At 43.0% G+C, this 27,520-nt stretch overlaps 1 protein-coding gene across 2 annotated transcripts in view; it reads left to right on the top strand.

The window, feature by feature from the left end:
* Positions 1-27,520, top strand: part of rcan2 (regulator of calcineurin 2) — a 120,451-nt gene that overhangs the window by 42,359 nt on the left and 50,572 nt on the right. The window contains exon 1 of one of the 2 annotated variants that reach the window (XM_036975852.1): positions 26,444-26,955. The exons of the other annotated variant lie outside the window; for it this stretch is intronic. Coding sequence (XP_036831747.1) covers positions 26,869-26,955 — 87 coding nt within the window. The 5' untranslated portion in view covers positions 26,444-26,868. Of the gene's footprint in view, positions 1-26,443; positions 26,956-27,520 lie in introns of those variants that run through there. 2 annotated transcript variants of the gene reach the window in all.

Below are 27,520 nucleotides of genomic sequence, written 5' to 3'. Positions count from 1 at the left end.
CACCTTAACCTTCCAAGTACTTTACTTGATAAGTACGTCACTGGTTTCACTCCTCCATCCACCTACAACCATCTAGATATATTCACTGATACCAGAATACTTAACTGGGATCTGTTGGTATTAAAGATACCCAAATATAACTTGACGGTGGAACTGCTTTCAGAAATATATTGGAAGCAATTTAAAAACATTAACACCACTGAAAGCCCAGGCTCAGAGAAAGCAGATTATCTTTTAATAAAGATGCATGAATGTGGAGGCTTTGTAAATCTCTCTGTGTTTGTGGTGGGACCTTGTAGTTTAGGTCAGAGTCTTTGCTGTGTCTCACTGAGTCTGTAATGAATGTGACACAACTCGTGGAGAGCTAGGAGCTTGTTATTTGCTTGTATTCCTGTTGTTCATGCTGTCTGTGACCAGGTTGGGTTGATATATTCTGTTCTCACAGACATTCAATCCTTTACAGCAGGATTACCCAAAAAAGAAACACCAGCAAATCAGTTTCAAGTGATTTAAATGTTTGGAAATCTGTTCTAAGGTATTCCCACGCATAATAGAGAGATATACACTGAGTGTACAAAACATTATGAACACCTGCTCTTTCCATGACATAGACTGACCAGGTGAATCCAGGTGAAAGCTATAATCCCTTATGGATGTCACTTGTTAAGTCCACTTCAATCAGTGTAGATCCGTCCGTCCGTCCGTCAGTCAGTCCGTCCGTCCGTCCGTCCGATAGCCTAACCATTTTTTATTTTTAACTTTATTGGACTTATGTCATCATCACTAGATGGCAAGCAAATCAAACACTTTGGATAAAGCCATCTAGTTTATCCCCTGAATGTTAACTAACCATATTGACATGATCCGTCCGTCCGTCCGTGATGACACACTGTGGTATTTCACCCAGTAGATATGGGAGTTTATCAAAATTGGGTTTGTTTTCAAATTCTTTGTGGATCTGTGTAATTTGAGGGAAATATGTGTCATACATTTGGCAGGAGGTTAGGAAGTGCCCTCAGTTTCCAACTCATTTTGTGGGCAGTGTGCACATAGCCTGTCTTCTCTTGAGAGTCAGGTCTGCCTATGGCGGCCTTTCTCAATAGCAAGGCTATGCTCACTGAGTCTGTACATAGTCAAAGCTTTCCTCAAGTTTGGGTCAGTCACAGTGGTCAGGTATTCTGCCACTGTGTACTCTCTGTTTACGGCCAAATAGCATTTTAGTTTGCTCCGTTTTTTTGTTAATTCTTTCCAATGTGTTAAGTAATTATCTTTTAGTGTTCTCATGATTTGGTTGAGTCTAATTGTGTCGCTGTCCTGGGGCTCTGTGGGGTCTGTTTGTGTTTGTGAACAGAGCCCCAGGACCAGCTTGCTTAGGGGACTCTTTTTCATGTTCATCTCTCTGTAGGTGATGGCTTTGGTATTGAAGATTTGGGAATCACTTCCTTTTAGGTGGCTGTAGAATTTAACCGCTCTTTTCTGGATTGTGATAATTAGCGCTCATTATTATTTGGTGTTTTACTTTGTATACAGAGAATACTTTATGCAGAATTCTGCAATGCAGAGTCTCAATTTGGTGTTTGTCCCATTTTGTGAAATCTTGGTTGGTGAGCGGACCCCAGACCTCACAACCATAAAGGGCAATGTGTTCTATAACTGATTCAAGTATTTTTAGCCAGATCCTAATTGGTATCTCGAATTTGATGTGCCTTTTGATGGCATAGAAGGCCCTTCTTGCCTTGCCTCTCAGCTCATTCACAGCTTTATGGATTTACCTGTGGCGCTGATGTTTAGGCCGAGGTATGTATTAGAGGTCGACTATGTATTAGAGGTCGACCAATTAATCGGAATGGCCGATTAATTAGGGCCAATTTCAAGTTTTCATAACAATCGGTAAGCGACATTTTGGACACCGATTATGGCCGTTTACATTGCACTCCACGAGGAGACTGCGTGGCAGGCTGACTACCTGTTATGCGAGTGCAGCAAGGACTCAAGGTAAGGCGCTAGCTAGCATTAAACTAGCATTAATCTTTAAACTTATGTGGTGCCTGTTAATTTATCATTAAATCACAGCCTACTTCGCCAAACGGGTGATTTAACAAGCGCATTCTTGAAAAAAAGGACTGTCTTGCTCCAATGTGTACTTAACCATAAACATCAATGCCTTTCTTAAAATCAATACACAAGTATTTATTTTTAAACTTGCATATTTAGTCAATATTGCCTGCTAACATAAATGTATTTTAACTAGGGAAATTGTGTCATTCAGTATTGTTGTAATTGTCATTATTACAAATAAATATATAAAAATCGGACGCTTCATCGATATCGGCTTTTTTTTGGTCCTCCAATAATCGGTATCTGTGTTGAGAAATCATAATTGGTCGGCCTCTAGTATGTATAGGTTTTTGCTCTAGGGCAATGGTGTCTAGATGGAATTTGTAGTTGTGGTCCTGGCGACTGGACCTTTTTTGGAACACCATTATTTTTGTCTTACTGAGATGTACTGTCAGGGCCCAATTCTGACAGAATCTGTGCAGAATATCTAGGTGCTGCTGTAGGCCCTCCTTGGTCTCTCTCTTTCTCTTTCACTCTCATTTTCTCTCTCTCACTCTCTCCCTCTCGCGCTCTCTCTCTGTCTCCCTCTCTCTGCAAATAAACATAAGTGATGACTTGTCTTCTGGCTGGTCTGACCAGATTAAACTCCCTGTTAGTGGAAGTAGACAAATAAACACTCTGCAGGATGATTCCACGATGCCAGATATATCTCCCTAGTAGTGCCATGCAGATTGGACGAGTGCAATGTAATCCTGTTAGCTCTCTCTCACTGTCACGCCAGGCCCTGCCACGTCGAGAGGCAGCAGACACACACACACCAACATTTATGCCACATACACGGACACACAACGTATGCAGTTTCACTAACGTCTAATCATTTATTAATCTCCAGACTAGGGAACATGTCAGAGAAAGTTCAGCGTGTGCAAACATTCACATTATTGCCTCCATGCCCCTGAGTGTGTGTGTGTTCATGTGTGTGTGCGTGTGTGTTCATGTGTGTGTGCATGCCTGTGTATGTGTGTGTTTGCTTAGTAACCCAAACATCGCCCTCGTTATTCTATTCGTCAGAGGGCACACTAAATAAAAATGTGATTCAACTTTTTTTTTCTTCACATTTTTAAACAGTACATTAATATTTTCCAATGGGGCAATACATTTGGGTTAGTTTTTTTTCTTTTCGCTTTAGTAGCCTCGTTTCACTGGCAAAAAATAAAATGAAACCATCCAGTGTTCAGCGAAATAACAACAGAATGTCAAATACAGGTAGCCTAGTCAAATAATTAACATCCAATCACATTAATCGTTACTCACTCACGGGAAACCTTCACTCTTGCGCAGACATTTAGAAACAAAACGTGACAATTTGAAAAATAAGCCACGGGAGTATTTTGGGCGAGAATTAAGACGACTTTCGAGTAGTAAGACATGAATAAAAGCAACAGATTCCATTAAAAAGGAGCTAAAAGGGCACTCACTAGGCCTCTCCTCGCTAGCCCAATTATTCTTTGATGATACATTTGCCTCTTTTTCTCAGCTGCAGGAAAAATTCAATCTCCCCCAATCCCACTTTTTCCGCTATCTCCAGACTAGAAACTTTGTCAGAGCTAACACACCTGAATTTCCCAATAGGCCTGCGAATACAGCTATAGAGAGCATCTTGGAGCTGAACAAGCTTTCTAGGGGCGCAATTTCAGATGTATATGCAATCATTCATGACTTACAGAACCCTTCTTTGGTGCCTTTAAAGACTCGATGGGAAAAGGATTTGGGGGAGGAACTTGGGGAAGACGCCTGGGAATCTGTGCTGCACAGGGTGCACTCATCCTCTTTTAGCACTAGACACAGCCTCATTCAATTCAAGGTGGTTCACCGTATCCACTGGTCGGGGGCCAAACTTGGAAGAATATTCTCTGATTTTGATCCTACCTGTGTCAGATGTAAGGTGGAACCAGCCACACTGTTGCATATGTTTTGGGGCTGTCATAAACTGTCAGGTTTCTGGGAATTAATATTTAAATGTTTCTCTGATATATATGACACTGTTATAGATCCGTCTCCCCTTACAGCCCTTTTTGGAGTACTGCCCATTGGTACCCCCCTATCAAGAATCCAGTCGGACACTGTTGCTTATACAACTCTTTTAGCTAGACGGCTAATACTACAGAACTGGAAGATGGCAGCTCCCCCATCATATAAATATTGGGTTGGGGATGTGTTGTTCTCTCTGAAACTAGAAAAAATTCAATTCAATTCACGTGGGAACCCCAAACTGTTTGATGAGGCTTGGGCTCCATTCCGGTCTTACTTTAAACAGTCCATCCTCTGATGGCATTCCAATTAATACTAAAATAAGTCTGTGACTTAAGGGTTGGAGGAGCTTCTCTCTGTGTTTTTGCTGGGGGGGGGGGCATTAAGGTCCATGTGCTTATTGATTGTGATCCGCGGATGCCTTGTTCATCTTGCCCGGGCAGAGACTGAAGTGTGAGCTTGTTTTTCCCAGTTATTTTTACATTTTGTTCACGCCTACATGAATAATCATTCTATTTTTTTAAATGTTTTAATTTTAAAGCATTGTAAACTTTTTTTTTGGTCCAGTGGATGGTCGGTCTGTGGCCATGACCCTCTGTGAGTGGTTGCATTTCTCCACCCTTATCCCTTGACTGTTTACAGGAACAATGGTGAGGTGTTTGCTCTGTCCCTGTACTATAGATTGCCCTTTAACCTCTGTAGCCTTCTGCCTGGTGTGTTTAACTTGTCTAAAGTATGGTATCTTTAAAGCTATTTTTTTTATTTGTATTTTTATTTTTATTTTTTCTAGTTTAATATATTATTTATATTGCTTTGTCTTGTCTGTGTGTGTGTGTGTGTGTAAAACTTAATAAACAGAGTTGAAAATGTTTTTTGAAAAAGGAGCTAAAAGTCGTATATGGTGAGCTACCGAGTGGCTAGGACAGGCAAGCCCCAATACTATTGTGGAGGACTTAATTCTCCCTGCTGCCGCAGATATGGCTGGGACAATGCTGGGTGGAAAGGCCAAAAAAACGATACAGACAATGTCTTCATCAAACAAAACTGTTTCACGACGCATCAGGGACATGGCAGGAGATGTTTTGAAACAATTACTGCTTCGCAAGCCAAAGAGAATTCTATGCGTTACAGCTGGATGAGTCAACAGACGTGGTGGGCCTGGCACAGCACCTGGTATATGTCTGTTACGTTTATGGAGGGTCAATTAAGGAAGACATCCTCTTCTGCAAACCACTGGAAACCAGGGCAACGTGGGAGGATATTTTTAAAGTACTGGCCAGCTTTGTGATATCAAATGGACTTTGGTGGTCAAGATGTGTTGGTATCTGTACTAATGGCGCAAAAGCCATGACAGGGAGACATAGTGGAGTGGTAACGTGTGTGCAAGCAGTTGCTCCCAACGCCACTTAGGTACACTGCAGCATCCACCGAGAGGCTTTTGCTGCCAAGGGAATGCCTGACAGCTTGAAAGATGTTTTGGACACTACAGTGAAAATTGTTATCTTCTTTAAAGCAAGGCCCCTGAACTCTCGTGTATTTTCTGGATTATGCAATGATACTGGCAGTGACCATTTACTGCTTTTACAACATACTGTGCTGGTTATCAAGGGGCAAAGTATTGACACGTTTTTTTTAATTGAGAGACGAGTTTAAAGTTTTCTTTACTGACCATAATTTTCATTGTCTGACCGCTTGCATGATGACGAGTTTCTCATATGACTGGCCTATCTGGGTGATGTCTTTTCTCGCCTGAATGATCTGAATCTAGGATTAACTTCTTATGGCTGCTGGGGCAGTATTGAGTAGCTTGGATGAAACGGTGCCCAGAGTAAACTGCCGGCTCCTCAGTCCCAGTTGCTAATATATGCATATTATTATTAGTGTTGGATAGAAAACACTCTGAAGTTTCTAAAACTGTTTGAATGGTGTCTGTGAGTATAACAGAACTCATATGGCAGGCAAAAACCTGAGAAAAAATCCAACCAGGAAGAGGGAAATCTGAGGTTGGTCAATTTTCAACCCAGCCCCTATTGAATACACAGTGGGATAAGTGGGATATTGGTTATGTTGCACTTCATAAGACTTCCATTAGATGTCAACCGTCTTTAGAAACTTGTTTGAGGATTCTACTGTGAAGTGGGACCGAATGAGAGAGGAATGAGTCAGAGGTCTGCCAGCAGTCATGCACTGGTCACACGCATTTCACATGAGAGGTAGCTGCGTTCCTTTGCTTTTCTGAAGACAAAGGAATTATCCGGTTGGAATATTATTGAAGTTTTATGTTAAAAACATCCTAAAGATTGATTCCATACATCATTTGACATGTTTCTACGAACAGTAACGGAACTTTTTGACATTTCGTCTGCAACTAGGGAATGCGCTTCATGACTTTGGATTTGTTTACCAAACGTGCTAACAAAAGTAGCTCTTTGGACATAAATGATGGACATTATAGAACAAATCAAACATTTAATGTGGAACTGAGATTCCTGGGAGTTCATTCTGATGAAGATCATCAAAGGTAAGTGAATATTTCTAATGTTATTTCTGATTTCTGTTGACTCCAACATGGCAGATATCTCTATGTGTTTTCTGAGCACCGTTCTCAGATTATTGCATGGTTTGCTTTTTCCGTAGCGCTTTTTGAAATCTGACACAGCGGTTGCATTAAGGAGAAGTGTATCTATATTTCCATGTCTAACAATTGTATTTTCATCGACATTTATAATGAGTATTTCTGTAAAATGATGTGGCTCTCTGCAATATCACTGGATGTTTTTGGAAGTAATGAACATAACACGCCAATGTATACTGAGATTTTTTGATATAGATATGCACTTTATCGAACAAACATGAGTGTCATCTGATGAAGATCATCAAAGGTTAGTGATTCATTTTATCTATATTTGTGCTTTTTGTGACTCCTCTCTTTGGCTGGAAAAATTGCTGAATTTTTCTGTGACTTGACGGTGACCTAACATAATTGTTTGTGGTGCTTTCGCTGTAAAGCCTATTTGAAATCGGACACTTTGGTGGGATTAACAACAAGATTACCTTTAAAATGATATAAGATACATGTATGTTTGAGGAATTTTAATTGTGAGATTTCTGTTGTTTGAATTTGGCGCTCTGTACTTTCACTGGCTGTTGTCATATCAATCCCGTTAATGGGATTACAGCCCTAAGAAGTGTTAAAGAGACTCTCCGCAACTATAGTTAATGTGCGGGACAGAATTGAGGCTATGATTAAGAAGTTGGAGCTCTTTTCTGTCTGCATTAACAAGGATAACACACAGGTCTTTCCATCATTATATGATTTTTTTGTGTGCAAATGAACCCAAGCTTACGGACAATGCCAAATGTGATATAGCAAAGCACCTGAGTGAGTTGGGTGCGCAATTACTCAGGTACTTTCCCGAAACGGACGACACAAACAACTGGATTTGTTATCCTTTCATGCCCTGCGTCAGTCCACTTACCGATATCTGAACAAGAGAGCGTCATCAAAATTGCAACAAGCGGTTCTGTGAAAATGTAATTTAATCAGAAGCCACTGCCAGATTTCTGGATAGGGCTGCACTCAGAGTTTCTTGCCTTGGCAAATCGCGCAATCGCGCTGTTAAGACTGATGCCCTTTGCAAACATGTTGTGAGATTGGATTCTCGGCCCTCACTAGCATGAAAACTAAATACAAGCACAGACTGTGTGTGGAAAATGATTTAAGACTGAGACTCTCTCCAATACAACCCGACATTGTAGAGTTCTGTGCATTCTTTCAAGCACACCCTTCTCATTAACCTGTGGTGAGTTATTCACAATTTTGATTAACAAATGTTTTATATGTAAGATGGCTAACTAAAGAGCAAAATTATTGATTATTATTATATTATTATTTGTGCCCTGGTCCTATAAGAGCTCTTTGTCACTTCCCACGAACTCACACTTATTCTTATGTTTAATAAATGTATCGTTGTCTAGCGACCCGCACAGACAGCTAGCTGTGTGTTATGTGTTAGGCTATTAGTTGGTTGTGTTGTACTTTCCAGTACCCAGTGTTCGCGGGGTCCGACATGCCAATCAACCTTCTATCTGCCAATCACGGGAATGCCTGGAATGTTCTGATGCCGGGTGGTCCTGGTGGTTGGCGTGGAGGGGGGTTGGGCAGGGGGATGGAGCATTGGAAGTTAAGACCAGGTTTAGCCATTGTTCTCGCTCTTACGGGGGTACGCAGCTGGAGGTTGAATGTTTGAAGGGGTATGGGACTATAAAATGTTTGGGAACCACTGATTTAGTGGAAAACCAGTGTAGCTAGATTGAAGATAATATACCAATTTTGACTTTGTGGCTGTGGTAACTAGTGACAACCCAACATATTCGGTGAATTTGAGACTGGATGCAGATTCGATAACAGTTACGGACAAGATTGAAGATTTGAGCAACAATGTCTTCTGAACAGGTACAACATTTTTTTACACATGTTATACTATTCACATTGTCAGCCACTAACATTAGCCATGTCAAGGTAACTAGCTAACTTAGCTAGCTACATGGTTGATAATAGCTACCGTGAATTTCACTGCCTGGTACAAGATAGCAATATCACGATAGCTTGAGTACATTAGTTATCACACTTGTGTAAAAAAGCACTGTAAAATAATACCTTTTGACTCAGAGCTCTGCGTTTATGGAAAATAACCTTGGCTTTGGCAATTCCTTTGCCCTTCTCTGACTCCTATACTAGCTAGCTGACATGGTAATGGAATAACAGTATTGGAGAAAAGATTAACAAACTGACCCCTCTGACGCTGTACGTTACATCGTGACGTGTCACTACATAACATACAGCGCACATTTTCAACTCATTTTGTGCCATACAGCCTCTTTCCACCAGGGGTAGCCCTTCTCTCGCAGATTAAAATCATGGTTAACCATATACACTTGTAAGAAAATGTAATTATTCATGATTTTTGTCTAAATTAATATCATTATTGCTAATATTAAACTAATATTTCATGACTAGAGTGCCAATTGCATTTTTTTGCACGTCATTACTGCGAGCCATCATGACACTCAAAAGCCGGAACAGCTGCAGTTCACTTGTGAGGCTAACGTTAGCGCAGCCCTAAACCCCTCTTCAAATTCGACACAAACCTTCGAACAGGTATGTGATGAGACATTACATAAACTCTTTAAGTTGTATTTACATTTTAAAGTTGATTAGTTGGACAAATCGGGTGAAAAAAACTGTTTCTTCACACAACATATTTCCCCCTTTCAAGATCACTTCGTAGCCTTCGCTCCCCACCCAACATTTTTTTAAAGACCCGACGGAGCTCATTGCCTTCTTGAATCATGCAGAGATGGGCATCATGACGGTCTCGTCATTAATTCTGTTGGAAAGAGGAGAAATTGTGCTTTACATTGGTATTGATATTACAGTTGATCTGGAAATATTACGTTTTTTGGGTGCAAAAATAAGGTCAATTGTACGGGCCAAGGCGATGTACAAAAGTGAGTGAGTTTACGTTAGTAGTATTACACTCAACTCTTCTGCATGACAATCTTTAATCTTTATTGGTTATTCATAAAAGAGCATGTAGTGAACATTACAATACAATCCTATTAAGGGGTGTGTACATGTTTTTTTCCAGTTTTGAAGAGCCTCATATCATCCAGGGACATAGTCATGGCTGCAGAAAGATTTGGACAGGAAGACCTTGAAAGGGCTGCCCGACTGTAAGAAGAGAGGCTGGCCGAGATGGTTAGTAAAAATCTTTCACCTGTAGTACTGTTTACCCGTTTCTCAACATTATAATCATATAACACAACATTTGGCTGCATTCTGTAATTTCATGTAGCTTTTTTTCTTATCTTTAAAGGCTAACTTGCAAGAGCTGTCCTTTGAAGAAAGGGGAGAGGTGCTGGAGCTGTCCGCTACCCGCCTACATGAAGTGATTCATGGAGTACCGGAAAGCTGTCCCAGGGTCTCTGGCCAACAGAGACTACCTTGTATCCTTGTTTATCTGCCTAATAAAACTAATAAAACTACTTTAACCTGATTTTTTTTATTTTACCTTTATATAACCAGGTAGGCTAGTTGAGAACAAGTTCTCATTTACAACTGCGACCTGGCCAAGATAAAGCGAAACAGTGCGACACAAACAACAACATGGAGTTACACATGGAATAAACAAGCATACAGTCAATAACACAATAGAAAAAAAGAAAGTATATATACAGTGTGTGCAAATGGCAAGAGGAGGTAAGGCAATAAATAGGCCATAGTAGCAAGTAATTACAATTTAGCAAATCAACACTGGAGTAATAGATGTACAGATGATGATGATGTGCAAGTAGAAATACTGGTTTGCAAAAGAGCAGAAAAGTAAATAAAAACAATATAGGGGTTTAGGTAGGTAGATTGGATGGGCTATTTACAGATGGGCTGTGTACAGCTGCAGTGATCGGTTAGCTGCTCGTATAGCTGATGTTTAAAGTTAGTGAGGGAAATATAAGTCTCCAGCTTCAGCGATTTTTGTAATTCGTTCCAGTCATTGGCAGCAGAGAACTGTAAAGAAAGGCGGCCAAAGTAGATGTTGGCTTTGGGGATGATCAGTGAGATATACCTGCTGGAGCGTGACTTACAGGTGGGTGTTGTTATCATGACCAGTGAGCTGAGATAAGGCGGAGCTTTACCTAGCAAAGACTTATAGATGACCTGGAGCCAGTGGGTCTGGCGACGAATATGTAGCGAGGGACGGTTGATAGAACATACAGGTCGCAGTGGTGGGTAGTATATGGGGCTTTGGTGACAAAACGGATGGCACTGTGATAGACTGCATCCAGTTTGCTGAGTAGAGTGTTGGAGGCTATTTTGTAAATGACATCGCCGAAGTCAAGGATCGGTAGGATAGTCAGTTTTACTAGGGTATGTTTGGCGGCGTGAGTGAAGGAGGCTTTGTTGCGGAATAGGAAGACGAGTCTAGATTTAAATTTGGATTGGAGATGTTTAATATGAGTCTGGAAGGAGAGTTTACAGTCTAGCCAGACACCTAGGTATTTGGAGTTGTCCACATATTCTAAGTCATAACCGTGCAGAGTAGTGATGCTAGTCGAGCGGGCAGGTGCGTGCAGCGAACGGTTGAAAAGCATGCATTTAGTTTTACTAGCATTTAAGAGCAGTTGGAGGCCACTGAAGGAGTGTTGTATGGCAATGAAGCTCGTTTGGAGGTTTGTTAACACAGTGTCCAAAGAAGGGCCAGATGTATACCGAATGGTGTCGTCTGCGTAGAGGTGGATCAGGGAATCATCCGCAGCAAGAGCGAGATCGTTGATATATACAGAGAAAAGACTCGGCCTGAGAATTGTACCCTGTGGCACCCCCATAGAGACTGCCAGAGTTCCGGACAACAGGCCCTCCGATTTGGCACACTGAACTCTGTCTGAGAAGTAGTTGGTGAACCAGGCGAGGCAGTCATTTGAGAAACCAAGGCTGTTGAGTCTGCCGATAAGAATGTGGTGATTGACAGAGTCGAAAGCCTTGGCCAGGTCGATGAAGACGGCTGCACAGTACAATCTTTTATCGATGGCAGTTATGATATTGTTTTGTACCTTGAGTGTGGCTGAGGTGCACCCGTGACCAGCTCAGAAACCGGATTGCACAGCAGAGAAGGTACGGTGGGATTCGAAATGGGCAGTGATCTGTTTATTAACTTGGCTTTCGAAGACTTTAGAAAGGCAGGGCAGGATGGATGTAGGTCTGTAACAGTTTGGGTCTAGAGTGTCACCCATTGTCTAGCCCAGCTGATTTGTATGGGTCCAGGTTTTGCAGCTCTTTCAGAACATCTACTATCTGGATTTGGGTGAAGGAGAAGCTGGGGAGGCTTGGGCAAGTAGCTGCGGGTGGTGCAGAGCTGTTGGGCGGGGTTGGGGTAGCCAGGAGGAAAGCATGGCCAGCCGTAGAGAAATGCTTATTGAAATTCTCGATTATTGTTCATTTATCGGTGGTGACAGTGTTACCTAGCCTCAGTGCAGTGATCTGTGATCTGATCTGTGTAATTGGACCAAATTTGTACTGTATTTACACCAGGGTAGGCCATCCGTCTTCTGAATATCTACCCACCGTAGGTCTGCTCATTTTGAAGTGTAAACCGTCAAGAGCATAGATATCCAGGAAAGGAGAACCGTTAAGTAAATCATTCTAAAACCATTCCAAAAGTACAATTATGACTATATGCTATACAGAAAATGCACAAGTATTGTTTCTCACACAAATTTATGCAACAGAAACAGGGTACAGTTTTTGACTTGTCAGCAAGCCAGGCTAGCTATGTACAGCAAAATAGTTAGCTAGCTCTCTGCTTGTCTAGCTAGCTAGCTGCTTAGCTGAGCACAGAATGTTACTGCACTGTTCTTTGAATGGCTAAATGGAGCCGTCTCATCACAAGACTTTGGCTAAATTTGACATGTTGAATCTTGAATACTCCAGCCAACGACATTAGACGTTCTAAAACTAAACCGTTCAGATCAAACAAAACGTTGCGTCGTGTCTCATCTGAACTGGGCTTTGTGGCTATGCTGTGCCAGTACAATTGAGTGAACTGAAGTAGCTAGCTAGCTGCCCAATATCAACGTGGTTTTCGGACCACATAATCAAAAATGTAACAAGATCAAGTAACGTTATGCACATGTGTTAGCTAGTTAAATCCTGTTTGAGTTTCTGCTAATAGGATGGGAGGAGCAAAATGAAGTCGTGATCAGATTTGCCAAAAGGAGGGCTGGGGAGGGCCTTGAATGCATTGTGGAAGTTAGCAGTAGCAGTGGTCCAGTGTCGTGCCAGCGCGAGTGCTACAATCAATATACTGATAGAATTTAGGTAGCCTTGTTCTCAAATTTGCCTTGTTAAAATCCCTAGCTACAATAAATGCAGCCTCAGGATATATGGTTTCCAGTTTGCATAGAGTCCAGTGAAGTTCCTTGAGGGCCGTTGTGGTATCGGCTTGAGGGGGGATATGCACGGCTGTGACAATAACCGACGAGAATTCTCTTGGGAGATAATACGGTCAGAATTTGATTGTGAGGAATTCTAGGTCAGGTGAACAAAGGGACTTGAGTTCCTGTATGTTGTTACAATTACACCATGAGTCGCTAATCATGAAACATTGTCAAAGTGTGGGTATAACTGGTGCATTGGAAGTCAGGTGCAGGAGAGCAGAGATGAGTGGACAAGGCACTTTACTGAGGCAATATATGAATAGAATGCAACCGCGTTACAAAAACAAATGCCCTCAGAACAGCTGAGGCATCACTAAGTACAAAATAACAAGGTACAAAGCACAGGCTATCAAAAAGCACGGGTGTAAAATAGAACCGGGCGCAAACCTGCCGGAAGAGTGCCAACCTGACAATAAACAATTACACACACAGACATGGGGGGGACAGAGGGTTAAATACATGACATAAAATGAGGGAATGAATACCAGGTGTGTGGGAAAACAAGACAAAACAAATGGAAAATGAAAGGTGGATCGGCGATGGCTAGAAGACCGGTTACGTCGACCACCGAACGCCGCCCGAAAAAGGAGAGGGACCGACTTCGGCGGAAGTCGTGACAAACATACTCCTCCACCCTTTTTCTTCCCGGCGAGATGTTTATTTCCGTCGGCGCGACACACAAAGAATCCCGGTGGCTGTACCGACTCCGACATCATATCCCGAGAGAGCCATGTTCCTGTGAAACAGAATATGGTACAATCCCTGATGTCTCTCTGGAAAGCAACCCTTGCCCTAATTTCGCATACCTTGTTATCTAGAGACTGGACAATAGTAAATAGACTCGGAAATGTTGGGTGGTGTGCGCGCCTCCGAAGTATGACCAGAATGCCACTCCGTCTCCCTCTTCTGCGGCGACATTATTTTGGGTCAGCCTCTGGAATCAGTTCAAATGCCTTGGGTGGTTCGGACAAATGAACCGCTTTGTGAAAATCGTATTCCTGGTCGTAGTGCTGTTGACGTTGCTCTAATATCCAATAGTTCTTCCCCACTTAAGATTTTCTGGGCTAAAACAAACACATTGGATGACCACTAGCCACTTATTGGAGCTTTTGAACATTAAACAAATAGTCAGTGCCATGGAGTCAGAGTCAGTTGTTTGTCCCTGCCTGTTGTTGTGTTCTTATCTCATTGGCTCAGCCAATGAGATAAGACACAGCATCGCAGGGGACAGAGAGAGTGACGCCAGAGGGGGGAGGGGGGGGATCTCATCTCTTGGTAGTAGTACTGAAAAAAGTTGACTACTTTATCACTGACCTCAACCCAGAGTCTCTCAGAGCGTTCACAGTCAGCCAACTGACACCCCTATCAGATAGCATGGGCAGAGGGTAAGTGGAGGAAATCTTTTCTAATATTTCATGGCCAGGTAAGGTGTATAACGCGCGCATGATGGAGTGACAGTCAACTGATGAGTAACGAGCTGTCTTTGCTCCCAGTCTGTACTGCAGGGATCAGCCGCGGGCCGGCTAGATTCAGGCAGTGGACAACATTTTTCTTAGCGGATGGTCAGAGGATCGATGCTGGTAGACGAGAAGCAGGTACAGGGAGTGAATGTTTTAGTGAAAAACGGACATGAAACAGAACAGGAACAGCATCTGGACAGGGGAAAAATAACGACATCGATGCTGACACAGGGAACAAACGGTGGAGCACACAGATATAGAGGGGGTAATCAACAAGGTAATGGAGTCCTGGTGAGTCCAATATAGTGCAGCTGCGCGTAATTATGGTGACAGGTGTGCGTAATGAAGGGCTGCCTGACGCCCTCGAGCGCCATAGAGGGGGACACCTCAAACACTGCGATGCAGTCCCTTAGACCGCTGTGCCACTCGGGAGGGCTGATGTCACTTGTTCAATCCATAATCAGTGTAGATGAAGGGGAGGAGACAGGTTATAGAAGGATTTAAGTGCCTTTGAATGGGTTGTGTTAGTAGGTGACAGGTGCACCGGTTTGAGTGTGTCGAGAACTGCAACGTTGCTGGGTTTGCTGGGTTTGTCATCAATACAAAGGGTGGCTACTTTGAAGAAAATCAAATTTAAAATATATTTTGATTTGTTTAACACTTTTTTGGTTACTACATGATTCCATACTGTATGTGTTATTTCATTTTAATGTCTTCACTATTATTCTACAATGTAGAAAATAGTTTTTTTTGTGTTTTTTTTTTTTTATGTTTATGAAATGCACATTGTTATATTTGGTAACATGTACATTTTTCCTTGCCTCCAACCCCAATTGATGCACTGAACGGATGTGTTTGAGCAAAGTCTACATAAACACTGAAAACACTCTGACGAAGGTCTTGAGGCAATTCCGTAAAGCTTAATAAAGAACAGTGATACTGGTAAGAGCAGTGTGTGGATTGATCTTTTCTGTCATGTCCAACAATAAAATAAATAGTTGCTCTGAAAACTTGGGGGGTCAAATTAAATAAACCGCAGGCCGCCAGTTGGGGAACCCTGCTGTACTGCAAGCAATGACTCGCACGCACGCACGCACACACACACGCACACACACACACAAACGCGCTGCTTATAGCACTGCTGTTACCATTACTGCCGCAGCGGTTTGTTGCCAGTGCCATTTTCCTAGGTCGATGGTCATAAGCACCACACATTAGATGCAAGCATGCATGCACACACACACACACACACACTCTGCCTGTTGTCCTTGGTGTCGATTAACAACCCATCTCAGCCTGTCACAGTGGGGTGATGACCATTTTATTACATAAACACACCAGACTCACAAGGACCCGTTTTGTGTCGTTGAGCTGAAAAAAAAATCTGGTATTGGCTTCGATACAGACAGGCCAGGCCCACGTCGCTTAGACTAAGTGCGCTGGCTGAGACAGAGGCGGGGGGCTGGTTGCACAGACCACTACAGGGTGCTTGATAACAAACGCACATACAGACAGGCTGTCTGCGTGAGCGGAGCGTTTTAAACGCTCTTGTCCACATCTCAATAGAGAAGAAACATGAGTGACCGGAGCTAGAGAAGGACAGTAACAGCACAGTCAATGGAATACATTCTACTCCTGATATCTGAAGCAAGTGCATCAAATGTAGGTGAAATGGAATTGATAAGCAGAACACTTATCTGATGTGCACTTATCAGGGTCAACTGTACACGTTAAAACCAAAACATCATTTAATTCCAATAAAGCAAGAAGGGCTCCCTCTCTCCCAGGTTTCCTATAGTAAGTAAAGCCCAGTGTGTCCGTTTAGCTGCTTATCTAAGGCCACACAAAGCCATCATCACCCCCCGGCAACAACACCTGCCTGCCAGTGTTGGTGGCAGGAATAATCTCTCTGTTGACCGTTGTCGGGAAACCCTTGATTAGATAAAGGAGAGTCACAAGCGAAGGCCTAGCCAGTCTTCTAACCAGTTATTGACAGACAACTGTTGTGTGGGGAAATGGAACATCTAGTGTTCAGTGGAACAACGGCACAGAGAGACCTTTGTGACCAGCAAGACTCTGCTGGGAACTGGTTGTTGTCAATGGAGTCTCTGGACAACACAGACAGACAAAGCTGTTTCTAGCTTCAAGAAAGAGTGTTTCAACTTTGCACACAACCATACACAAAAATGTCAGTTTCGAGTACTTGTGTGGGCTACACACAAGAAATGCATACAGAAAAGCTTAGAATTCATAGATTGGGGGGGGGGGGGGGGACCCACAAGCAATCACGTAAACAAAACAAACCAACGTAATAACACTTGGTGAATCAAACAACAAAGCTTCCATTGTCAGCAGAGCCCAGGTAGCCGTGAATAGGCTCCGCCACAAGGGTCAATGATTGTTTTCTGTCTTCTATTCACTCACTTCTCCCTTTTATTGCAGCTGGTGGGTTCTGCCTCCTGCACTCTGTTCTGTGTGTTTGGTTTATTCAGGTGTATACTCAGGAGGACTAAAACAATGAAGAGCTGTGTTGTGGTGAATGACAGAGAGCCATCCTATCTTCTCTCTTTATTCAGAACCAGACTGAAACAATGGGCCCTCCCCCGGGGACTCTGGTACTGACTGGGGCTGGCCTGGCTATACCTTGACGAGAATACTGTAGCGCTGCCAGGACCTGATGTGAGGAGGCCCAGAACTAATCTGTGAGGGGCTTTGTTATAGAAATGTCTCTAATCTAAAACTTCTGCCTCCCCTGCAGCACTGCCTCACTGAGCAGCCATACCCAGTCACACTGCTATGCTGCTATCACAGTCAGCAGTCAGCACAGAGAGGGGAGAGGGGAGAGATGGGGGGAAAGAGAGAGAGAGAGAGAGCAAGAGAGGGATGAGATACAAAGAGAGAGAGGGAGGTAGATGGATGAGGTGGAGATGGAGAGAGAGCAGAAAAAGAGAGATATAGAGAGAGTGGGAGATAGATGAGCTGGAGATGGAGAGAGAGCAGAAAGAGGGAGAAATAGAGAGAGGGGGAGGTAGATGAGCTCGAGATGGAGAGAGAGCAGAAAGAGGGAGAAATAGAGAGAGGGCAGGTAGATGAGCTGGAGATGGAGAGAGAGCAGAAAGAGGGAGAAATAGAGAGAGGGGGAGGTAGATGAGCTGGAGATGGAGAGAGAGCAGAAAGGAGGAGAAATAGAGTGAGGGGAGGTAGATGAGCTGGAGATGGAGAGAGAGCAGAAAGCGGGAGAAATAGAGAGAGGGGGAGGTAGATGAGATGGAGATGGAGAGAGCAGAAAGAGGGAGAAATAGAGAGAGGGGGAGGTAGATGAGCTGGAGATGAGGAGAGAGCAGAAAGAGGGAGAAATAGAGAGAGGGGAGGTAGATGAGCTGGAGATGGAGAGAGAGCAGAAAGGAGGAGAAATAGAGAGAGCTGAGAACATGGTGAGGTTGAGGTTCATATAAGGTAAGCAACTGAAGGTGTGACACTGATAATCTACAGTTGCCGAGGGAAGTGAGAGCGTGAGAGAAAGACGGGATTCACCAAACGTGAGAACTTAATGGAGAAGGAAAGATAAAGAAAGAAATGGATCCCAGAAAATATAAGAGGGGGAAATCAAAAGAAAGAGAGAATCAATGTATTGTCCAACACAAATGCCAAGGACAAAAAAATAGTATGCCACAAACTGTCCCATAAGAGGCATTGTTGCACATACTGTAGGTGCCAGTCTGCCCATGTGAAGTGGAGACACTGAAGACACAGGGATAAAAAGACATAGATGCATGCCTATCTATCTCTACATTTCTACTTCCATCCCTGGACACAGGAATACAAGCTGCGGCTCTGTCTGCATAGAGCTGTGTAACACACATGACCTAGTCGTATCAGGTCTCCAGTAAAAGCAGGTGGCTAGATGGAGCCTATTTCCTCTCCATCAGTCTCTGCTACGGGTAACTGCCAAAATAAAGGATACTGTAGGTGCCAGTCTGCCCATGTGAAGTGGAGACACTGAAGACACAGGGATAAAAAGACATAGATGCATGCCTATCTATCTCTACATTTCTACTTCCATCCCTGGACACAGGAATACAAGCTGCGGCTCTGTCTGCATAGAGCTGTGTAACACACATGACCTAGTCGTATCAGGTCTCCAGTAAAAGCAGGTGGCTAGATGGAGCCTATTTCCTCTCCATCAGTCTCTGCTACGGGTAACTGCCAAAATAAAGGAAACACCAACATAAAGTGTCTTCATAGGGCTTTGAGGCACCATGAGCCACAACAGCTTCAATGCACCTTGGCATAGATTCCACAAGTGGAACTCTATTGGAAGGATGCGGCACCATTCATTCATGACAAATTCCATAATTTGGTATTTTGTTGATGGTGGTGAAAAACACAGCCTCAGGGGCCGCTCCAGAATCTCCGGTAAGTGTTTCCTTTATTTTGGCAGTTGCCTGTTTGTTTCTGAGGGAGAGAGGAGTGGCTGCAGAACTTATTTTGCCACACTAATACTAGGACATGGGGAGGCGTCTCACACCAGCTCAAACCAGCTATCTCTCTCCTCACAGACAATCTCTGCAATGACGTCAAATAGGCAGTGCACTTGCAGGCAAAGCTAGAGCAAGCTCAACTGTGTGCTTTCAGGGGCGTATCATGGTTAAAACTTTATAGCTCAGATCCACTTGCCTGTATTCATGTATATATATATATATATATATATATATATATATATATATATATATATATATATATATATATATATGAGAGAGAGAAGAGGGGGGGAGAGAGAGAGAGGAAGGGGGGAAGAGAGAACACAAGAGAAGAGGGGGGAGAGAGCACAAGAGAAGAGGGGGGAAAGAGAGAGGGGGAGAGAGCACAAGAGAAGAGGGGGGAGAGAGCACAAGAGAAGAGGGGGGAAAGAGAGAGGGGGAGAGAGCACAAGAGAAGAGGGGGGAGAGAGCACAAGAGAAGAGGGGGGAAAGAGAGAGGGGGAGAGAGCACAAGAGAAGAGGGGGGAAAGAGAGAGATGAGGCAGTGAAAGAGAGAGACAGAAGACTGCAGAGTGATCACCTGATTAATGAGAGGGCTGATGAAAGACTCATGTTGACGTCAATGGACTCAGCTCAGCAGCACACAATGCAGGGAGGAGGGGAGAGGTGGGAGAAAAGGGGGGAAGATGGGGCGATGAAGACAGGAGATGGAGAAAAGAAGAGGAATAGAAAGAGAACAGAATAAAAGGAAAAAGAGAGACATCGGAGCATGCATCAACCTGATCAGGTCAACCAAACTGAATCAGTAACCGAAAGGTCGCTGGTTCTAATCCCCCAGCCAGCAAGGTGGAAGGTTCTGCCCTTGAGCAAGGTAATTCACCTTCAAAAACCTTCAAAAACACTGGGTGCCGGTGACGTAGACAATGATTAAGGAAGCCACTCGCACCTCTGACTCAGAGGGGTTGGGTTAAATGCGGAACACCCATTTTGGTTGGATGTATTCAGTTGTGGAACTGACTAGATATCCCCTTTCCATTTTCAAAGACAGTAAAACAAAATGGTAATACAAATACTGAGCTATATTGTATGAAACATTTTTTGAAAATTCGATGATTTCATACTAATTCAGTTGCTCAGAGATTTTGTTGAACAAGTAATATTTTTCCTCTCAAAAAGATAGGGGTCAAATCTTTTGGCACCCACTTTTCAATACCTCACCTTATGAGGACAACGGCATTGAGACTTGAAAAAAATTGGAGAACACATTTTCCAAATCCTTGATATCCTTCATCTGCATTTATGGACTGCCCTTTTCAGTTCAAACCACAGTGTTTCAATTGGGTTCAAATCTCGGAGTCTGAGAGGGGGGCTGTAGCCTAGTGCGCTCTGGGAAGTCAAAAGCGTTTCCTTGGTTACTGGAGAGCACCAGCAGAGGGGGAAGTGTCTCAATGCACCAGGGCATCCGCTCTGAAATGTCATTGAAGATAGACAGCAGAGCAGAGCAAAGCAGACGGACGGTGCAGGATTAGGGCCAATTTCTCCTGGATTAGGGACTATTTCTATGGGATTAGGTCCATTCCTCTGCTATGGGGTTTGAACAGTTTTCTGGTAGGGATTATTATATATCTCCATCTGAAATAGGTCAGGTGGATGGAGGAAGTGCCTGGAATACCATGGTAGTGGAGACCGAGACAAAGATACCGTTTAAACAGTCAGGCATGGAATAATGTGTAACACCACTCACAGCTGAGTATGGCAGATTTCATAACTCATGGACTCCAAGCATCATAGTATATTATAGCTGTCTGTCTGTCTGTTTGTGTTGTTAACCAGGAAGTAAAGTAACCTGATAGAGCCACAGCAGAGTCCTGCCCAGTCTGGACTTAACATCAGAACTATAAATAGCAGCACAGCTAGCCTGTCAGGATTTTAACTGAGGAGCTTCTCCTCTCCTGAGCAGCACAGAGAGAGAGACAGCAGGGGAAGAAGAGTTAACAAAACACTGCACTCTTTATTTAACTAGGCAAGTCAGTTAAGAACAAATTCTTATTTACAAACCCAGATGACGCTGGTCCAATTGTGCGCCGCCCAAGGAAATCCCAATCCCGGCCACTTATGATCCAGCCTGGATTTGGACCAGGGTGTCTGCAGTGACACCCCTAGCACTGAGATGCAGTGCCTTAGACCACTGAACCAGGGTGTCTGCAGTGACACCCCTAGCACTGAGATGCAGTGCCTTAGACCACTGAACCAGGGTGTCTGCAGTGACACCCCTAGCACTGAGATGCAGTGCCTTAGACCACTGAACCAGGGTGTCTGCAGTGACACCCCTAGCACTGAGATGCAGTGCCTTAGACCACTGCGACACTCAGGAGCCCACAAATAATAGGTCTTTATGTAATATGTAATAAATCAAAGCAAATGACAAGGTTGGGATATATTGGGATTAAGCAGTTTCCTTAAATAAATGCAATGCGGGCAAATCGATTAAGTGCTGGGATTTGGTCGGTTTCTCTGCGAGGCGAGGGATTAAGGCTCTTGTGTAAGCCCCTGAATGAGTCAATATTTGACAGCTCTGGACTGGACCTCCCTGTGTTTGATCCTGTCTGAAGAGGTGAGGGACGGCAGAGGAGTGTGTGTGTGTGTGTGTGTGTGTGTGTGTGTGTGTGTGTGTGTGTGTGTGTGTGTGTGTGTGTGTGTGTGTGTGTGTGTGTGTGTGCGCCTGCATGTGTACAACTCTTCATTTTCACGTTATATGCTTGTTTCCAGGAAAGGTTTAGTAAACAGAGAATTATTCCATCCAATGTCCTTAGATTTATACTGCTCAAGACTTCATTTAGCTCGGTTTAAAATGAAAATATGAACATACAAATAGGTTATCAGTCCAAAGACATGGAGTCAGTCTCCCTGAGGCCTGCAGCTGTTTTAATATGGTGAAATTACTCCTTTAAAAATATGTTTTTCAAAAGAAACTTTGAACATCTAAAAGTCCAATCACAGTATAACAGCAGGTGAGCTGGTCATTTTCTGGTGTTGGTGTGGTGGAAAACGGAGCAGGTTGAGCGTAACACAGTAATCCTGTTACCCAGAGATACACAGGCTAGAAATGGTTAAAAAAAATGTTGTGTGTTAGCTTGCATTCAATTGCAACTTCATGCTGCACACATCAAGTTTCCATTCCGCCTGTCACAGGGGGATTCATGGCTGAATTAAGATGAAATCGTCAACCCTGTTACAGTCAACCCTGTTACGGTCAACCCTGCTACTTTATTTGGCACTTAATAAGCCCATACATAGTCATTTTATCTTGAGATGGGGAAAAAAGTGTTTTTGATAACTTTGAACATGTGCTCTTTATGACAGAATCTTCAAATTTGGTGAAATCAAAAGTCTTTTTTGACCGCGTTACACTTCTCAAAAGGCACGACCCTTTGTGTGACAGCCAGGGACCATTGACCTTTTCAACTACTATCTCCATTCTATAACAATGAACGTCAGTATCTGCTGCAGCACACATGATCGAGGTAACTCCAAACCACCAACACGACACATAGCCATTGTTTTCCACTAGCTCAGGCTCTTTTCCACTTAAAGTAGCTAGGCTACTTTTCAATTCGCTAGTCCCAAAAAAATCTTCTGAGCCCTCTCCCGCTAGAATGAACGATATGCATCTTCTAGCCATATATTGATAGGACCTGTCAGGTGCCTGTCAGTCACAAAGTGAGCGATGACAGGGAAACTGCTGGTTTGACCGTCTGCTGTCTGTCCGCCTCTCGGTACCTGGGTGTGTGTGTGTTGTGTGCGCTGTGGTAGCAGTTGGATTTCTTTAAATGGAGGGAGAAAGCATGAATTAGCATGTTCCAAATAATTTGGTGATGATAGTCAAAATCCTGTTTTCTGACAATTAACGGATTCCCGTGTGTATCAGAAAGGATCCACCACCCAAAGGACATCCAGTCAACTTGACACAACTGTGTGAAGCAATGGAGATAACATGGACCAGCATCCTTGTGGAACCCTTTCGACACCTTGTAGAGTCCATGCCCCGAAAATATGAGGCTGTTCTGAGGGCAAAATGGGGTGCAACTCAATATTAGGAAGGTGTTCCTAATGTTTTGTACACTCTGTGTATGTCCATGGTACTGCATCGGCACTAAAGATCACATTTGTATTTTTGATATGAAGTCCATCAGGACTTTCCAGACAGTGGCGTTAAAGTGAGTGACTCGTCAGTAGCTTACATCGAGGGCTGTTCCTTTGGCTCCCTAATTTGCATACTGGTAGGAGTTTTGGTGATTATCTGCCCATAAGTTAGAAAAACGTTCAATGAATATGGTGAATCCTCCTCACTGCAGGAACAATAGGTAGGCTCGTGGAGAGAGCCTCACTCTGGTGCAAAATATGATCAAAGAAAACTGATTTAGTTGTTTTGAAAGCTCATTTCAAAGATATTGATGTAGGTGTCGACAATGGAGTAGTCAACTGCTGTTTTCTGTGTAGCAAAGCCCATGTTTAACACCTGCTTCATTCTTCAATCATACCAAGCCAGTGGTTAGTCAGTCATACCAACCCCGTGGTTAGTCAGTCATACCAACCCCATGGTTAGTCAGTCATACCAAGCCCGTGGTTAGTCAGTCATACCAACCCCGTGGTTAGTCAGCAGAATCTTACAGGTTTCTTTAAAGGCCCAGTACAGTCAGAATTATATGTTTCCTGTGTTTTGTTTCATATTGTGCAGCTGATGGAACTAACACTGTAAAAGTATGAAAAAAACATCAGTCCAACCCTACTGGAGCCACGTTTCTCCCTCCTGCTACCCCTTGGCCTGCACGTACACCTTGGTCCACATGCCTCTCCTCATCCCCTATCTGTCTGTCAGCCTGCCAGGAAGGTTACTGTGGTCTCTGTTTACACAACTTTATCTAACTTTATCTTCACTCAACACTACACACACCTAACACGTCCACAGCTGTACCACACATGACCCAGGGACCAGGAGTCCCCACAAGGATAGTAAAACTAGCTAAATTCAAACAAGTGGGGACATTTTGCTGGTCCCCACAAGGAAAAAGGCTATTTTAGGCTTAGGGGTTAGGTTTAGGCTCAGGGTTACAATTAGGGTTAGGAGTTAAGGATAGGGTTTTCGTATTACGTTTAGGGTTAAATTAAGGGTTAGGTTTAGGGGTTAGGGAAAGTAGGATTTTCAATGGGAATCAATTGTTTGGTCACCACAGTAATAGTAAAACAAACGTGTGGGTGCGTGTGGGTGCGTGTGTGTGCGTGTGTGTGCGTGTGTGTGCGTGTGTGTGCGTGTGTGGTCGGGGGGGTGTCGGAGGCTGCTTTTCCATTAAGAAAGGACGATATAATGCTGCAGGATGGTTCTGTCAATACACATGAATGTGAGAGAGGGAGAGAGGAGAGAGAAAGGGGGTGAGAGATAGAGCAGTGAAATAAGAAAGAGAGATGGAGAGGAGAGAGGCAAACACATTCTACCCTAAAGTGTACCTGGTTAGTATACAGTCACACAATATCTCCATGTAACCTCCATGTAATAAACTGCCCTTTGCCTCAGCTTGACTGGTGTTCTGTGCATTGTATGTATTCCCATAGAGATAAGTACTAGTCATATCTATGTGTATTCCATGGAGATAAATGAGTTGGCTCTATTCCATGAAGCCTCTGTTGTTAACAATGGACAAATAGCCGCGTTTGACCACTGGGTGGCTCAGATACTAGGACCAAGAGGAGGAGATGTGATACAGTATGAACACAAAAGCACCCCTGTGAAATAACGTCAGCATTAGAGCCATGCATTATTCCTCCTAATTTCATCCTTAATAGAAAATGTAAGTAAAAGTGAAAGTCACCCAGTAAAATACTAATTGAGTAAAAGTATAAAAGTATCTGGTTTTAAATATACTTAAATACAAGTAAATACTATACATACAATTCCTTATATTAAGCAAACCAGGCACCCCCCCAAACATTTTTTTACCGACAGCTAGGGGCAAACTCCAACACTCAGACATCACAAACGCAGTATTTGTGTTTAGTAAGTCCGCCAGATCAGAGGCAGTAGGGATGACAACGCGTTATATGGATAGGTGAGTGAATTGGACCATATTTAAAAATATATATATATATTTCACCTTTATTTAACCAGGTAGGCCAGTTGAGAACAAGTTCTCATTTACAACTGCGACCTGGCCAAGATAAAGCAAAGCAGTGCGACAAAAACAACAACACAGAGTTACACATAAACAAACGTACAGTCAATAACACAATAGAAAAAAATCTATATACAGTGTGTGCAAATGTAGTAAGTTTGGTTGAGCATTCGAAATGTAACGAGTACTTTTGAGTGTCAGGGAAAATGTATGGGAGTAAAAAGTACATACAGTGCCTTCAGAAAGTTTTCACATCCCTTGACTTGATTAAATGTCGATTTTGTGTCACTGGCATACACACAATACCCCGTAACGTCAAAGTGGAATTATGTTTTTTACATATTTTACAAATTAATTAAAAATGAAAAGCTGAAACATCTTGAGTCAATAACTATTCAACCGTTTGTTATGGCAATGTCAAAATGTACTTCAAAATGTATGTCAAGGCCTGAAAATGATTGTCTAGCAATGATAAACAACCAATTTGACGGAACTTGAATCATTTTTAAAGAATAATGGCCAAATGTTGCACAATCCAGGTGTGGAAAGCTCTTAGAGACTTACCCAGAAAGACTCACAGCTGTAATCCTGCCAAAGGTGCATCTACAAATTATGGACTCAGGGGTGTGAATACTTATGTAAATTAGGTATTTCTGTATTTCATTTTCAATGCATTTGCAAACATTTCTAAAAACATGTTTTCACTTTGTCATTATGGGGTATTGTGTGTAGATGGGTGATAAAAAATAATATCACATCCATTTTGAATTCAGGCTGTAACAACAAATTCTGGAATAAATGAAGGAGTATGAATACTTTCTGAAAGCACTATATTTTCGTTAGGAATGTAGTGGAGTAAAAGTAAAAGTTGTCAAATAGGAATGGTAAAGTCAACTACAGACACCCCCCAAAACTACTTAAGTAGTACTTCAAAGTATGTTTACACGCAACTTTACACCACGGGGTACCACTGATATGATCCAACGATCATACTGCAGAATGTTATTTGAATCCTTTCCCAGAGTCCTGTGTGTCTCTTGATTTTAGGGAGCATGGTGTGGAATGTAAATCAGTGACAACGTGCAGGGTTTCATCAGACGCCTGATAGCTCAGTTCCATAGCAGTAATACGTCTGTTGTGTTAACTGTGTGACTGCGTCTCTAACAAGCTCCCCAAATCAGAGTCTGCAGCGGTGTGATTCACGCCTCGGACAAAACGCTGTCTGTCTGTGTTGTTCAGTTAGACAAACAGTTTTGGCACCTCATCATTTTCTATTTGCGTCACTGCATTGCCCCACTAGTTCAGGATGAGAGAGACAAGCCGTACTCAGCGTGAAAAGAATATCTGCCTTTTTTGACATTTTGTGTATGTGAGCGAGAGTGTGTGTTTGGGGGGGAGTGATGTCATAACTGGAAGAGGGAGCGAGGGGAGGGGAGGCTAGTGGGCTGACTTCTCCCTCGGCATCTCTGCTTCCCCAGCCAGCCCAGAGTAACACCCAGCCTGCCTCACTGCTAGAGACTACTACACAGTGGGCTCTTCAGAGCACAACACACTCTCACACAAACACACCGGCGAAAACACACACACAGGTGCTCCGGACCAGCTGTCCTTTGTAAAGCGAGCAGTAGATTCCAGCTGTTTTTTTTATCTGTCTGAACGGTGCAGAGAGGAGTGAGAATGCCTTCACGAAGCCTAGACTGTGATATCTCTGTCCTCATCGCCTGTGTGGTGGACGTTGAGGTGTTCACCAGTCAGGAGGTCAAGGTAGGACAAGATACACATGCACACTCTTAGAAGGCAGCACAGAACATACTTCACACACACTTCAGAAGACCGGTTTAGAATTTGAGTTTGTGTTCTATGGGTTTGTCTAGGCTTCTTAAAAAACTATATTGAGCTGTATGCATTCTGTATGTACTCATCTTTATGCATTCTGTATGTATTCATCTGTATGCATTTTGTATGTACTCAGCTGTATGCATTCTGTATGTATTCATCTGTATGCATTCTGTATCTACTCATCTGTATGCATTCTGTATGTACTCAGCTGTATGCATTCTGTATGTACTCAGCTGTATGCATTCTGTATGTATTCATCTGTATGCATCCTGTATGTACTCAGCTGTATGCATCCTGTATGTAATCAGCTGTATGCATTCTGTATGTACTCAGCTGTATGCATTCTGTATGTACTCAGCTGTATGCATTCTGTATGTACTCAGCTGTATGCATTCTGTATGTACTCATCTGTATGCAGACTTTTGTGCTTTAAGTCTAAGATTGCTGTAGAACTACTCTCAGGTTGTGTCTAAGACAGTGTTGTACAGTA

This window comes from Oncorhynchus mykiss, chromosome 4, assembly GCF_013265735.2.
Source record: "Oncorhynchus mykiss isolate Arlee chromosome 4, USDA_OmykA_1.1, whole genome shotgun sequence".
In the NCBI taxonomy this organism is placed as follows: domain Eukaryota; kingdom Metazoa; phylum Chordata; class Actinopteri; order Salmoniformes; family Salmonidae; genus Oncorhynchus; species Oncorhynchus mykiss.
This window is presented reverse-complemented; position numbering and strand designations above follow the sequence as displayed.